Source organism: Ctenopharyngodon idella, chromosome 24 (assembly GCF_019924925.1).
Source record: "Ctenopharyngodon idella isolate HZGC_01 chromosome 24, HZGC01, whole genome shotgun sequence".
Taxonomy (NCBI): Eukaryota; Metazoa; Chordata; class Actinopteri; order Cypriniformes; family Xenocyprididae; genus Ctenopharyngodon; species Ctenopharyngodon idella.
This window is the reverse complement of record NC_067243.1, coordinates 19862697-19879206: the sequence shown is the minus strand read 5'-3', so window position 1 is coordinate 19879206 and position 16510 is coordinate 19862697. Positions and strand designations below refer to the sequence as shown.

The following is a 16510-nucleotide window of genomic DNA, read 5'->3' as shown; positions in this document are numbered from 1 at the left end:
TGAACCTGCTTGATGCGCGAGAACAAACCTCTTACAGAAGCTCAAACGTGCTGCGTAACATGAGAATGAACCTTATTGGTTCTCGCACGTTGAGCAAACATGCTTGAGCTTCTGTTTACCACAACTGATGTGTGAGTTGATGGATGTTTATATGAATAAAAGCCTAAATTCAATCTGTTTATCATATAAAGAGATTGTATCTCTTCAGAAAATTTGGACTAAACCGCTCAATTCATATGGATTAGTTTTACGATCTCTTTATGAACTTTTTGAAGCATCAAAGTGTCAGTTGCGTAGCTGTCAATGGAGGGACAGAAAGCGCTCAGATTTCATCAAAAATGTCTTAATTTGTGTTCTGAAGATGAACGAAAGTCTTACAGGTTTAGAACGACATGAGGGTGAATAATTAATGACAGAAATTTTCATTTTTGGGTGAACTAACCCTATAAAGACACTTAATATAAAGTGGGACCTTATTTTTTTGTTCCTCTTTTTTTTTAAAAACTGCAAAACTCTAAACTAAAATCATTTTACCACGAAGATTAAAACTAGTCTTTTGCTGACACAATGAAATAGAATCATTAGGAAATTGGTTAGTTAAATTCGTTTAAAGTTGCCCTTTGGTGCCTTTTTATGCAAATGCAGTGCTGTCTTCACTCGATTCAAGTGTACTACTTTTAAGAAAAGCCTCAAAACTAGTCTGGAATCAGCATGGGGTGACTTCTGAGGCAGTATATATCACACAATCCTCTTTATATTGCAATTATGTCCTGTACAGCTGTTCATAATCTCTAAATGACTTCTAAGTGCTATTTAAAAAGTTTTATTTTTCATATGGATTAGTTTTACGATCTCTTCATGAACTTTTTGAAGCATCAAAGTGTCAGTTGCGTAGCTGTCAATGGAGGGACAGAAAGCGCTCAGATTTCATCAAAAATGTGTTAATTTGTGTTCTGAAGATGAACGAAAGTATTACAGGTTTAGAACGACATGAGGGTGAATAATTAATGACAGAAATTTTCATTTTTGGGTGAACTAACCCTTTAAAGACACTTAATATAAAGTGGGACCTTATTTTTTTGTTCCTCTTTTTTTTTTTTTTAACTGCAAAACTCTAAACTAAAATCATTTTACCACGAAGATTAACACTAGTCTTTTGCTGACACAATGAAATGGAATCATTAGGAAATTGATTAGTTAAATTCGTTTAAAGTTGCCCTTTGGTGCCTTTTTATGCACTCAATTCAAGTGTACTACTTTTAAGAAAAGCCTCAAAACTAGTCTGGAATCAGCATGGGGTGACTTCTGAGGCAGTATATATCACACAATCCTCTTTATATTGCAATTATTTCCTGTACAGCTGTTCATAATCTCTAAATGACTTCTAAGTGCTATTTAAAAAGTTTTATCAACACTGAAGCACTTGTTTACTTCATGCTTTTCAAACATTAGAGTAAGCCTTTCCTGCTGTTAAGGCCTTAAATATTACTCAATGTGATCACAACAGTTCTTAGAAACCATCAAAAAAGGCATCACTACACTCTAGGATCATTACGTCTGCCCGCATCTATGATTCTCTAAGGTTACTGCAGTACCCCCTTGAACTTTGACCATGAGCTAACAGTAAACAAAGACATAAATATCAAGCATGACGTCGTAGACAGCTGCAGTGTGTGAGATACTCTAAATAACCTATGCGAAGGTACATAACCAGAGGCTACTCTGCACACATTTTTATCAAAGTAAATAGTCAGGAAGTGTCTGTTGGAATTAGACTATTAATATTAGACTGGAATTAGACATTAATTAGACATAAGATATTACAGAGATGTGTGAATATTAAGAATATTAAGTGAATATTAGGGAACTATACAGCAGACCTGACATTCAAATTTTGCAAAGCTCCTCTGTATCCTGCCACAAGAGGGCATCATTGAAATGTCTGTATTTGTTAGTACATACTAGGTAAAGACATCTTATATAAAGTGGGACCAATGTTTCTGTAGTTTCCAACAATATGAATAAAATATGGTTCTGACAATATAAATATCTCTATGAATAAGAATTGCTAAAAGGCCAAAAAAGCAAGTAGACCAATCACACAATCAGCAGGTCCCTTTCCATTATAGTTTTATAGGGCGTAACTTGGGATTAATGTGCCTAGCATGTGGATGAGTTTGTAAGCTCAGTAAATTTGCTTTAGACCTTTGTATTTTCTGACCCAGATACATAAAAGTCTGTATTCCGTCATTGGTATAACTAATATTGTCATTGTGGCATGAAAAATGCCAGAGGCATTTGGATTTGCATCATTTTCAGTTATCATTAACCTATAACCCACATCTAATATTAAAATTTCTTGCACAGAGTAATGGAAAGTCAAACACACACATGCCTTTGTTTTATCAGCCAAATGTGTTGGATTTCATTGCAATTTGCTTATCAGACTGGCCTTTAACTTTCCCAGTCTTGGGTTGCTTAGATTAAAGTGTTTCTTTAGGAACCAGTAGCCTTGAAAGCAGGGCAGCCCTCTCTTACCACATGTGGGCGTGATGGAATAGCCCTTCTCTCCACCCACAGTGCTGTTCTGTATAAAAGGCCAAGAGCCCTTCACATGTGTCACAAAGAGAAGCCAGTCTAACAGGAGAGAGTCTGAGCCTGCTGGTTAGAGACTCTTGGTTATCATCCTGAAGACCTTGTTTAATGCAGCATATAGAACAAGGACCTGTCTAAACAGAGGCTCAATTCCTCCACTGGAGAATCAAGTACACAAGGTAAGCAGCATACAAAATGTTTTGGCTATAAGATAGAAAGACTTTTGCACAATTTTGATATAAAACTAAGTGGACCAGACTTCTAACCATAGATCCTTCAATTTTTGCAGTGTTTCTACCCTGAGTCCAAACTGAATTCCCATGTGGGTGGTAGAGAAGATCAGAGTGTCCGTCGAAAGGACCAACCTGCCAATTCCCATAACGGAATACAGCTTCAAAATCGGAGACATCATGTTTGGCGACAAGTCATCCATTGACAAAGCCAAGAGAGTCTTGCTGTGTCCAAACATCATTACCCCAGACACCATCCCAGAGTTCTGTATTCCCCCCAAGATCTCAAGCCCAGTGGAGGGCAAGAGTATTGAGCAGGGGAGGCCGACTCCATGTATCCGAGTGTCTCCATGTGAGAAGGGAAGTCCAAAGAGAGAGGCCAATAACCGAGAGCTACCCAATAACCATATTATCCAGGTGGAGAGTGTTGACGATGGGCCATTTGACAATGGCTGTAGTGATGAGGAAACCACCAATGCTGATCCTCAAAGCCAGGCTGCGCTTTCCCTGCCCCACTTGGCTAAAGCTCAAACCTGCTATGGCTTTTGCACCTTGCTGGAAAGTCCCCACACCAGGAGAAAGGAGTCCCTCTTCCACAACGACCCTAACTCAAGTGGAATCCCCTTGGTTCTTCCCCGGAGTAGGTCAAGCACTTGCTCCAAATCTTCCATGCCATCTTCCCCCATCTTGCCATATTCAGTCTCCCCTTCTTCCTTTAGCCTGAACACTCTTACTTCCAGACTTTCTCCAAAAGGCTTCACCCTGCACCGACAGGGAACTCTGGATAGCGATACTACCTCCTCGGCAGAATCATCCCCCTTCAGTTCTCCTCTATTGAACAGATGCCCACCAAAATCTTCTCTCCTCAAAGCACTTAACCATGAGAAAATCCTTTACCGCAACCTCCGGAAGGCTGCCATGTCCAGAAACAATTCCTTATCGACGGATGAGGGCAGTTCCACGGACAACAGCCCCAACATCATGAGGAGAGCATCCGACGGCCTTGTAGAACCTCTCCAGTGTGGTTACGGCTTGGCACCTCCGGCTATCTTCCCCATGGACTTGGTTCTGCACCGGGAGAGGGTGATGAAAGAGAATTTGGTGCCTGTAGGAAGGGACGGGACCTTGCGGCTGTCAGCAGAGTACTGCCCTGAAAACCAGAGACTGCGCGTCCGCCTCATTAGCGCAGAAGGCCTGTATGCTCTGTCTGTGGACCCTAAAAGCATTAACTGCAGTATTAGCCTCTCTCTCATGCCCGGAAAAATCCAGAAACAGCGCAGCACGGTCATCAGGAAGAGCCGCAATCCAATCTTTAATGAGGACTTTTTCTTTGATGGTATATCAGAAGATGATCTCTGCCAGAGGTCGCTTCGATTCAAAGTCGTAAACAAGATGTGCACAATGAAAAGAGACTATATTCTGGGCAACTGTGATCTTCCTCTCTCAAGCATTGTCATATTATAAATCCAACTGATCCAAATTGCTTAATTTATTTTGTGTGAGTGTGTGCATGTATGTATTTGTATGTATTTTATTAAGTGTTATTTATTGCCAAATCTGTTTATCTGCCAAAGACTTCTTTTTTATTAAACGGCAAAAACTGTATCAGTCTTGTGGTCTTTTGTTCTTGACGGGAAGCATAATTTTAGGTATTCAGTCAACAAATAATCATTTATTCATGATGAGAACAGCTGTGACTGAATCAAAGCACGGCAGTCTTAAAAGGTTCCTCATTTCCGTAATGGCCTCCATTTTTCCTTGTCTCATCTTGAGCGGCTTGATTGCCGCTACACTTTGACGCATAGCCTTTTACATGTAACAAGATTTTTTAAAATGCAATACAGATGTTGATTACTTAATTTTATGGAGAAAACACTAAACAATTGCTCTTGTGGCAAATGAAAACATATTTGTATCAGTCAAATAAGACTTCCTTTTAACTGTTTCCTCAGGCAGAGTACACCTTGTAAAATTAATCAGTGGGGCTTCCTTTTTTTTCCCTCCTTACAGAGCCATTTCTTTGGGAGGTGTTGGTAATAGGCAGGTTTTAAAAATGGCCTGTCAGTGGGATCTGAAATCAATTACAGTAGCAGCACCTTAATACTCTGCTTCCTCAGGGCTAAACCTAAAAGAGCAGTAGTAAGCCTTTTGAGACATCAGTAATACCTAAATGGTGGGGCTTACCATTCACTGATCTTTCATTGGAAGAAGTAAATAATAACAAGGCGGCACTGATTGCAAAATAACTCACCTTCTCTGATTTCCTATAAGCCTGTTGTTTCCTGCTGACCTTTGCAGGGATTATAACAGAGTAACTTGAGACAGAGATGGCTCATGCTCATTAAACCCCCCCCCCCCCCCCCCCTTTTTTTTTTTTTTTTTTTTTTTTTTTCAAACAGGCTTGCTGACTAGGCCAAGGCTTGCCAGCTTGGCAAGCATTTAGAATGAGTAGAAGGAAGGGTATGATTTTCCGCTGATCTAGAACCAGTTAATCCCATTTAAACCCCTATACTTCAAGAGCTAAACTGATTCCAGATCGATATGAAAGACTGATTTCTAAAAATAATGATGAAAAAGTTAGGTTTTAGGTGCACGATTTTGGCGTTGAAATTCGAAATGTCCAACTACATTAAAAATTGCATAGAATTACCTTAGTCATGCTAGTTAGCAGTCACAGAAAATGTTGCTGAAGATCGTGACAGACCCCTTAGACTCTGATCATTTAACTTTAGAGCGAGTATAACGCTCTCTGTCCTGCGCAAAAGCACTTTGATCACATAACACGTTGAAGCACATGGGTTTGTCATGTGCTTCGCTGGCAGAACTGTCGCATTTATGCATGTCCATGAATACTTGAAAACAACCTGCTCTGGGTTATGTGCGCTCTTATGCATAACATCAATATGCAGAAAGAAAGATATAGTGGGAATGAATGAAAGATGGAAGTCAGGCCTCTTAAAATATACATTAAGAGCGCACATATCCATAACCATCAGAATATGCATAACATGTTTAACAGATGGTCATAGATGACTGTTTTAATCATTTCATTAAGACTAATCTAATAAGAGTTGTTTAGGAGGCAATTAATAACCAAATGTGACTACATATAATTATTCATTATTATATATTTTTTTGTTCATATTTTTGGTAACACTTTAGTTTAGGGTCCATTTCTCACTATTAACTTATTAGCATGCATATTAGTAGGATAATGGCTGTTTATTAGTACTTATAAAGCACATATTAATGCCTTCTTCTGTATGACAATATTCTACATCACTTAAAGGTAGGGTAGGCAATTTTTTTTATAAACACTTTTTGTTTTACTGGTCAAAACTCTAAACACATCCTGATAGCCATCAATAATAGAAGTGGTCTAAATATTAAAACATGTACATATATGTTCTGTGGAAGTCTCAGGGCCAAAAAATGTTCATCCAATCATTGCATTCGGTCATTGCCTGTCAACATATGTATTTCCATACCTCCGCACACCCTGCTCATGCAGACATCATACATCATCAGTGCGTTTCATGAGGCTATGCAGAGTTGTAGACAGACAGTCACTGAGTGCCACAAACAAACAGCAGCAGTTTTTACAGTTCCTCCTGAACCAAAACAAGCTTTTCCTGTGTTCACGGTATGTCATAACCGTAATACAAGATGGCAACCCGTGGCGTTCTACTCTGAGCTGTTCACATCTTCAGACTCGGATTTATGCGTTTCTATGTCAACACTATCAACGCCGAAATGAATCTGCAGCAGTCAGGTGGTACAACTAGAGCTCTGTAAGTTGTTTACAGTCACTATTATTGTAATGTTATGTGCTTTGAGACATACATTAGGTAATTTGTGTGCGTTCATGTGTTTTGAAGGAGGCATGACTTTTGAGATACTTTGAGATGCTTTCAAAGCTAGCTTGCTATTGTAAATTGTCTACCCTACCTTTAAACCTACCCAATACCTAAACTTAAAGGGGTGGGCACTTTTTTCTAACTTTAGTTAGTGTGTAATGTTGCTGCTTGAGCATAAACAGTATCTGCAAAGTTAGAGCACTGAAAGTTCAATGCAAAGAGAGATATTTTCTTTTAAAGAATTTTCTGTTTAAGGACCACAACATACGGCTGGTAAGGGACTACAACGAGCTTCTTCCCGGGTTGGTGACATCACTATCCCTAGAAATTACATAAACCCTGCCCCCCGAGAACACGCAACAAAGGGGGTGTTGTTGCATTATAGTACATAACACAAATGCAATAGCATGTCATAAAAGCAAGATGACAAAAGTTATATGACGAGTTATAACTGTAATTAAACTAAACTATACCTGTTCTATCTTCATGCAGCATATATTCTCTGGCTCTGTAAGCATCTTACAACAGTTCCCACAGGAGTGATTTATAGATTGTCATGACAGAATATGCTAATCAATGACTTTACGATAGTTAACTCCACATCAGTTACATAAATTAATCTAATTTACTATCTTATTTTGAACTAACCGTTCAGAATCGTCCTGTTGCATTCAAAATGTTGTCACTTCTTCTTGAATGTCTTCATCATTGTCCGACTCGTTTTGAACATAAAAGGCTGAACAGTTTCTGTGTGTCTGCGTGAGGTAATGTGAGGCGCTGCTAAGTGCTAACACAAGCTCTGGAAACTCCACCCCCTTTTGAGAGCAGCAGCTCATTTGCATTTAAAGGGACACACACAAAAACGGAGCGTTTTTGCTCACCTTCCAAAAGGTGACAAATTTAACATGCTATAAATAATGATCTGTAGGGTATTTTGAGCTAAAACTTCATGTACACACTCTGGGGACATCAGAAACTTATTTTACATCTTGTAAACCACCCCTTTAACAACTACCTTACTAACAATTAATTAGGCAAAATTCATAGTTAGTAGTTAGTTAATAGTGAGAATTTGACCCTAATCTAAAGTGTAGCCATATTTTTTATTTACTTAACCAAATAATTTTGTGTAATTTTCATGTAATTGTTACTTAAAATAGAATTATAAACTAGACTTTTACATTTTCTGAATAAAACATGTTTACTTGTGCAGTGTACTTTCTGCCACAATGCTAGGATGTTGTGGGTGGTTGCCAGGGTGTTGCTATGGGTTTTTTAGGTGGTTGATAGGGTGTTTCTATGTTGTTGCATGGCTGTTTTGCGTGGTTGCTCTATAGGGTGCCTTTTTTAATGCACATTTTTTGGAACTTTTTTGCTCGTTTTATTGTCCGTCAGTCTAATCATGTTCATAGAATTGTATAATTAACTATAATTCATAATGTACTGTAAATATCTAATGTGCAAGCTGGAAATGCATGTAAAATGCATAAAATAGCACAGCAGATTTGCTACAACTTATTTGCTTACTGTCACAAGTGCAAGAAATGACACTCTGAATCATCCCTGTTTGTGACAAATGCACTAGTCTTCTTTAGGGAGATGGCAGTTAGACTTCATTCACGTTTTTTTCCAGAAAGTCCAGGCTTACTCTGTAGAGAAAACGAGAGAAAGAGCTCACAGTTGCCAGGCAACTTCTTTCAGCATGGTTAGGCCCAACGTCTTGCCACGTCGAGCTCTGCACAGTTAGACACTGTCAACAGCAATCACTGCTATTTGTTTGGCCTTCCAGATGAATTAACTGTTCTTTTCTGTCCCCGTTCTGCATTTTTTGATTATTGTTCAGAAGTTTTTTTTTATTATTATTATGTACTCAAATCAAATTAAATTAAGCATTTGATTTATGAGCAACCAGCCTGGCCAAGCACATCTGTTTTTGCATCAATCAAAGCAGATTTGATTACCCAGCTGCTTATTTTACGTATAATTTCTCTATTTGAAACCAGTGTTTGTGACAGGCACAACATTGGTTTGATCGCATTATTTACTAAATACATCCAGTTTACGTTTGCTGGTTGTTGCATTCGAGAGTCAATTTAATTTATTAAATTGTCTTTGCTTGTACTTGCACTTAGCTAAGAGGCCCGAAATAAAGTTCTTACCTCAGCAGTCTATTTATTAATAGTCTAGCTGGCTGTTTTTAGAGAAAGTAGACAGGACCATAAACTTATTTTGTGGCGTGATAACCATTGCTTTCAACAGCACTGATGTATCATTAAGAGCATCCGTTGCTATTTTAAGTTAATGTTATCTGTAGTTAAATATTAAGCTAAAAGCTCTTAGTCTGGCTTTGGGGATGAGCGCTATAAAGAAGGACTGAGAAATGTGCAATGAAAATGTGAACTAAGACAAATGTTAAAACATTTAATTTTAAAAGTTAAAAGAAAAGGTTTAATAATTTACAGGTCAATTGAAAATTGACAGCACTGCCATATTTAATGTATTTTAATCTCTGATAAAAGCAAACAAAAAAAAAAACTTTAATATGGTTGCTTGTGTAATTATTTTTCTGAATGTTTAGAGTTACTCTATCCAGTTTGCTATGGCTTTTGTTCATTTCATAATATTATTTTTATTAGATAAAAAGAAATAATTCACCCAAAAAATAATAATTACTCACCCTCATGTTGTTCTAAAATCATGTGACCAAACATATGCATTTTTGGAAAAGATTTTGGTATCTCTTTACTTAAAGCCTTTGTGTATAAGGTATTCATAATGTACATTATAATGCTAATATATTTTCATATAATTGTAACCAAAGTTGAAATGCATTATAATATTTGCAGATCCCTTGTTACATCTGAAAGCAAGGGTTGTTAGTCATGTGTTTTAATCCATTATAATTTCTAAAGGTGTAATAATGAAATATTAGAATGTATTATAACTGTGCTTGGGTCAATGACATGATGGGTCATTTTTTTTTGTCCAAAGGCCTTAATTATAATAAAAAAACAAAGATATGGCATCCAAAGTATGTAAGGTAGTACAGGCTAGATCTCTTTTATTGAATCCAAAAGGTTTTAATTGTCTTTTGCTACAGATAAATGTATTTTAAAGATTTTGAAGTGTCAAAGGGTCATTCGGTTTAACCGTCCAAAGGCAAATACAGCCATTTCATTTGTGATTAAAATATCTTAAAATGTAATAAATGTATATATTTTTTATTCTGGCATGATTTTATAACATCATATATCAACATAGTGCAAAATGGTATTGAAGTAGTTGCTTTGTTATGATAAAATGTCCGGAAAAATGAATTTTATTGATGTCATTCGGAGTAACCAATATAAAGGGACCGTTTTGGATCAATTCATGCAGTCAATATCATGTGACAGGATGTGACATCATTCAGACACCTGCAAAGGACCACATGGTCATGAAGCCAAGTAACTAACTCTCTCTTAACTATTTGAAAAACTCATGTTTTCACTTGCTCATACGCATGTCCCAAAACATAAGGTCTTTCGGTACAACCGCTATAAAACATGGAAAATTTTGTAATATTTTAAAAACTTGTACTAAATATAAAATGTTTGATTGTCATTTTTGCTAGCTAGCTAGCAAGCTAACCAACTAGCTAGCTAGATATCAGCCTGTTAGCATTGTTTGAAAATATCGTCATTCAGTAAAACCAAAAGTGTCATTCGGTAAAACCGAAATTTTGGTTAAACCGAATGACTTTTTTGGTGACAAATTTTGTCCATCTTGTAAAAAATGATAAAAGCAGTGTTAATTGATTATAAAAGCCACATAATCTCATTGTTAACACTTGTATTTGTCAATGACCAGTTTACAGTTATTCATGAGACAATACAATGCAATATAAGGTGCATTACAAAGTGTAATTAATGCATTAAAATACTTTTATAATGCATTATATATAAAGTAGGGCTGTCCAAAATAAAAAAGTTTGTGTTTACATAATATATGTGTGTGTACTGTGTATATTTATTATGTATATATAAATACACACAAATACATGTGTGTGTGTATATATATATATATATATATATATATATATATATTATTTATATTATATAAAAAATCAAATGTTTTATATAAAAATATAATATATTTTTGTTAAATATATACATGTGTGTGTATTTATATATACATAATAAATATACACAGTACACACACATATATTATGTAAACAATCTTTTATTTTGGATTCGATTAATCGCGATGAATCGTTTGATAGAATTAATATAAAGGCTTTTAGTAAAGTTAAAATATCGTGTTTTTATAATGACTGCATATTTAACTGTGTGTGTATAAAACAAAACCATAATTTGGTAGAAAATTTAACTGGAATAAACCCCTTTAGGGCAAAACCACTTGTCTGGGTTTATTTTGCAACAATAACCAGCTCACTGTACATTATCCCTTACTTTAACAAACATGCTCCATGTTGCTTCGAGTCTTTTCAATAATTCATTATGACGACCTTGTCAGAAGCCCCCTTTTGTGTTTTGTATTAGTGACGTAGATGTAATCCCCCTCTGTTGAGCACATAAAAGGGAAAGACCACTGTGCTATTGTGCTTATTGTTCGGGATGCTTTGTGCAGTGGGTTTTTTCTGTCTGGGTTACCGTCAGCATTTCCTCTATTGCACCCACTGCCCCCTTTGCACATAGATCTGAACAACGTTTATGGCTTAACAGGCCATTGCAATAGAGCCTGTGTTTGAGCTGATATATCGGCCATCTTTGTATTCCATGTTGATTCAGCTGACACGGTTGTGTTGCAAATGGGGATTTACAGGTGGTTCCCACTGCATGTTGGCGGCTGATTGCCATGTGTTGGATTGATTATCATATCAAAGTGTGCCAGAATTTCTCTAGGACTTTTCCCACTAATCTAAGGATTTAAACATGATTTTATAGAGATTTCACTTACAAAGAGTCATTTATAGCTGAAGAAATATTTTAGAAATGAGCATAACTCAAAAATGTATATCGGTTAGAAAAATCCATGACCTTTAAAGATATTTTACTAGTGCCTGCCAAATCGATTAATCGCATCTAACATAAAAGTTTGTATATATATCATCAAAGAGACGTGCATGTAAACAAGCCCAACGTGCATGAGAAGCACATGGTGGAAGGATTGAAGACGCGCTGAATGAAAAGGGCACGTTCACTCTCTGACAGCAGATGGCGCTGATGGAACAGCAGAAATGAAGCGGTTACCCCGGAAATGCCGTAAACAAAGCAGCTGTGCTACTGAACAGTATTTCAAATGCTTCAAATAGCCATTCAGTTTTTTTGTATTCGCAATGTTGTTCATCACAGCACCAAATACCTAATACTTAAAGACTTAATAGGCTATTTATTTTCAAACTTTAACATTTTTATATTTTAATCTGGACTACAACATGCCCTATAATGACTGAAAATGTTCTGATTATTTATTATTGTTCAGTCACACTTAGTGACATAAGTCTTCATTAGTTAACATGTTAATTCATTACTACCAAACTGACAATGAAAAATACTCATAAAGCATTTATTAATCTTAATGTTAATTTCTTAGTTAATGTTTAATAACATTACTAAAATCAAAAGTTGTAATGGACCCGAGCTAAAACTAACAATGATCAGTTGTATTTCTCAAATAACATTAACAAAAAATAATACCATCTGTCGCACATGTATATTGCTCATTCTTAATCTTAGTTAATGCATTAACTAATGTATTGTAAAGTAGCAATTGTTGTTCCTTATCATTTTTTTGCACTTTAATCTGAAAAATTTTACTTTTTAATTTTTTTGTGTATTGCGTTATTGTAATATTTTTAATAAAGTTCTTTTTCTTATAAGAAAAATACTTCTTAAATCTTTTTATACTATGACACTTTTTTGCAACTTATTTCAATATAGTGATAATACCGTATACCGTGATAAAAGCTTCAGCAATTATCGCAACATGAAAATTTGATACCGTCACATGCCTAATATATACACACACACACACACACACACACACATTATATATTTAGAAACTTTTATGTTAGATGCAATTAATCGCGATTAATCTAACAAAAGTTCGTAAATATATATATATAAATATATATGTGTGTGTGTGTGTGTGTGTGTGTATATACACACACACACACACACACACACACATTATATATTTACAAACTTTTATGTTAGATGCGATTAATCGCAATTAATCGATTTGACAGCACTATTCTATTTTTTACATTTCATGACTTTTCTTGGCTTGGATCTTTTTTTTATGTTGTTAGGTTGACTCCATCATATTAAATATATATATTTTTAAATAATAATATTTTAATATTTTAAAATGTAAATTAACATTACTATTTAAGCATGTTTTATGTTGTTTTATGTTATGTTATGTTATGTTGTGTTATGTTTGTTATGTTATGTTGTTTTATGTTATGTTTGTTATGTTATGTTATGTTATGTTATGAGGCATACTTCAAACCACTTGTTCTATAGGGTCGTGGGAATGCTGGAGCCTATCCCATATTTAGTCATATTTTTTAATTAATATTTTAAAATGTATATTAACATATTATATTAACATATTACATTATATTATATTATATTCTTTCTATTAGGCATAATGCTATATTCTGTCATTAAAAAAATGTATAATAACATTACCAAATGAAACACTTTTAAATAATTATATTACATTACATTACATTACACACTTTCTATAATGTTGCTATAAGGTAATAAATAAACAGAATGAGTGATTGGAGGGATTTGGAGCACATTTTATCATATGCACAAAGTGTGTAGTGTTTCTGCAAAAAAGTTTAAAGAACCTGTAGTGTTGTGTGTTGTCATTCAGATCTTTCCAGAGCTTTGCAGAAGCTGCTAGATTCATATGAATATGTGTCAAGAGGATGTCTTTCCTCTAGACAGAAAGGCGAGTCATCTTTTCTGCTGCTTGGTTACGCAGGTGCATCTCTATGTTCCTGGGAAGAAAGGAATGACATCAATTAACCAATAAAACGTCATACAAGATTTACTAAGCACTGGCCTATGACATGTGACCTTCAGAAAACATCTTTCATTGTTGCACACCTTTTAATTCTGCGGTTTATTTTAGGAGTCACCTTTATTTATATAGCACTTTACAGTGATACATATTCAGCATTTCAGCTGAAGTCGGTTGAGTGTTGATTCAGTTCCATTTCAGCTATAAAGCAACTCTACAGGAAAAAAAACGTAATCGTCAAGCTCAGTTCAGTTCTCATACAACAGCGTCAGTACAGTCAGATCAATAATATTGTTGAATATTAAGTGCCCCCAACTAAGCAAGCCAGAGGCGACATAAGAATCATGTGGCTAATCATTCATGCTAAAAGCAATCACAAAGGGTGTGGTTGCTAAGGTGTTCTCAATGTGTTGCTATGCAGTTGCTAAACAAATTTCTCCCCAAAAAGCTGCTTGATGTGAAGCATCAACAATGTCTGTAGAACAAACAGTGTGGCACACGTTACGTAAGTTTATACTTGCTAGGCTACTAGTCAGCTAGCTTCACCAGCTAAAGCAAACATGTTGTGCCAGGCACAGAGCTAGATAAATCTAAGTGCCTGATTAGGGAGCCAGGTATTGAATTGTCCTCTCCTCGGAGATGATATACCTGGCTGGAATGTTCTGCCTGGCTAGTCACGCTAATATCAGTGGGTTTTAACATCTGGAGATGAGATGAACACCACAAGAACAATCGCATGTTCCCACGCTCATTACTAAAGTCACAGTTACGACAGAACAGAACAGAACAGTACAGTACAGTCACCATTACGTCAGTACCTTAAAAGTGACAGTTTCAGCTTTTATCTTGTTTTTCCAGAAAGAAAGAAAAAAACTAGAAAAACGGGCGACGTTTATGAGGCGAGCTAATGCTAGCAACAGGAAAATGTTGGTCTTATCTAAGCCTTGACAGGAAGAACTTGTAGTAAAGCTGACTAGAATGTGGTTCTGACGAGTATATTGAACAGATTAAAAGCCAAACATATTGTCAATGTGACAATTTAATGCATAGCAACACCTCTGTTTTGTGAAAACATAACGATTAGCTTGTCACTTGTCCACCTCATTAATAAATGGACATATTGTGTGGACACATTTTCATCATAAGGCGGTTATTAGCTATCGGTTATCCGTGAGAGCAATGTTTATTATGTTGGACATCATTGTCAGTCACATCTGGCTGTATTTGCACTCTATGAGAGTCAACATGGACTGCAATTGACAACTGGCAAATTTACTTCCTGATCTCTGTAATGGCCATGACATCATGCTGTTAGCAGTCCAGCTTGCTGTTGTTATAAGACCAGATCACTTTGATATAGGGTTGCCAACTTCAGGAAAAGAAAATAAGGGACAATCGTGGTTCTTTATAGGAAAATAAGGGACAGAATAAGGCACATACTCAAAATATTTGTATTTTAACAAACAGTGTATGTCATTTCAGTATCTGCAGTTAAAGGAACACTCCACTTTTTTTGAAAATAGGCTCATTTTCCAACTCCCCTAGAGTTAAACAGTTGAGTTTTACCGTTTTCGAATCCATTCAGCCGATCTCCGGGTCTGGCGGTACCACTTTTAGCACAGCTTAGCATAGTTCATTGAATCTGATTAGACCGTTAGCATCTCGTTAAAAAATGACCAAAGAGTTTCAATATTTTTCCTATTTAAAACTTGACTCTTCTGTAGTTACATCGTGTACTAAGACCGACGGAAAATTAAAAGTTGAAGGAACTTTGCTGCCGTACCATGGCTGCAGCAGGCGCAATGATATTACGCAGCGTCTCTCACAAATGTCTCCATGGTTGCAAGGCACGCTCCCTGTGCAAGCAGGGGGTCACAGACGCTGCGTAATATCATTGCGCCTGCTGCAGCCATGGTACGGCAGCAAAGTTCCTTGATTATTACGCCGGAATGAGAGTATAGTTCCTAGCCATATCGGCCTAGAAAATCACAACTTTTCATTTTCCGTCAGTCTTAGTACACGATGTAACTACAGAAGAGTCAAGTTTTAAATAGGAAAAATATTGAAACTCTTTGGTCATTTTTTAACGAGATGCTAACGGTCTAATCAGATTCAATGAACTATGCTAAGCTATGCTAAAAGTGGTACCGCCAGACCCGGAGATCGGCTGAATGGATTCGAAAACGGTAAAACTCAACTGTTTAACTCTAGGGGAGATGGAAAATGAGCCTATTTTCAAAAAAAGTGGAGTGTTCCTTTAAGTACAGTATGTGTATAAAAGATGTAAAGGTTCTCAGACATAAACACATTTGGATCATTCCATGTCAAATCAACCAAATTTCAGAAACTTTCCTGGCTCAAATTTTTGATTTTGTTAATATTTTTTCTGAAGAAAGACAAACATAAAGTCGTTATTTTTGTTTTTGTACAAAAACACGGGTTTTACCCCCTGGTAAAATTCACATTCTAGGGGATAAATATCATGTTATTTGGGGTCGCTTCATACCACGGACATGAAAAACAACCCATGGCAACAGTGTTAAAGTAGCCCAATTCCGCGGGAAAACCGCAGACTTGGCAACTGGCCCTGTTCTAGGTTATGTTTTACATTAAGTAGCGGCGCACGCCAAGTGTAGCTGCACAGCCCCCTCTGTTGGTGAATATAATCACTACACAATTGACTCTTCGCAAAGACCCGCCCCCCTTAGTTACTGTTGTTTTGTCCGACAAGCCATGGCGCTGTCACGCCACACAGAGTGAAAAATACATTGCGGAGCAAAGAGGACA

The 16510-nt window shown here is 36.3% G+C and overlaps 1 protein-coding gene across 1 annotated transcript; it reads left to right on the top strand.

The window, feature by feature from the left end:
• The first annotated feature begins 2606 nt into the window (after positions 1-2606).
• Positions 2607-4430, top strand: c2cd4a (C2 calcium dependent domain containing 4A). Its single transcript, XM_051884985.1, has 2 exons — positions 2607-2774; positions 2885-4430. Exon 2 carries the CDS (start codon positions 2916-2918, stop codon positions 4287-4289), a length of 1374 nt encoding a protein of 457 aa, XP_051740945.1. The 5' UTR covers positions 2607-2774; positions 2885-2915; the 3' UTR covers positions 4290-4430.
• The last annotated feature ends 12080 nt before the right edge of the window (positions 4431-16510 follow it).

Bases quoted from the DNA above. Each gene is read 5' to 3' on its own strand.
- c2cd4a (XM_051884985.1), top strand. From the start codon at position 2,916: ATGTGGGTGGTAGAGAAGATCAGAGTGTCCGTCGAAAGGACCAACCTG.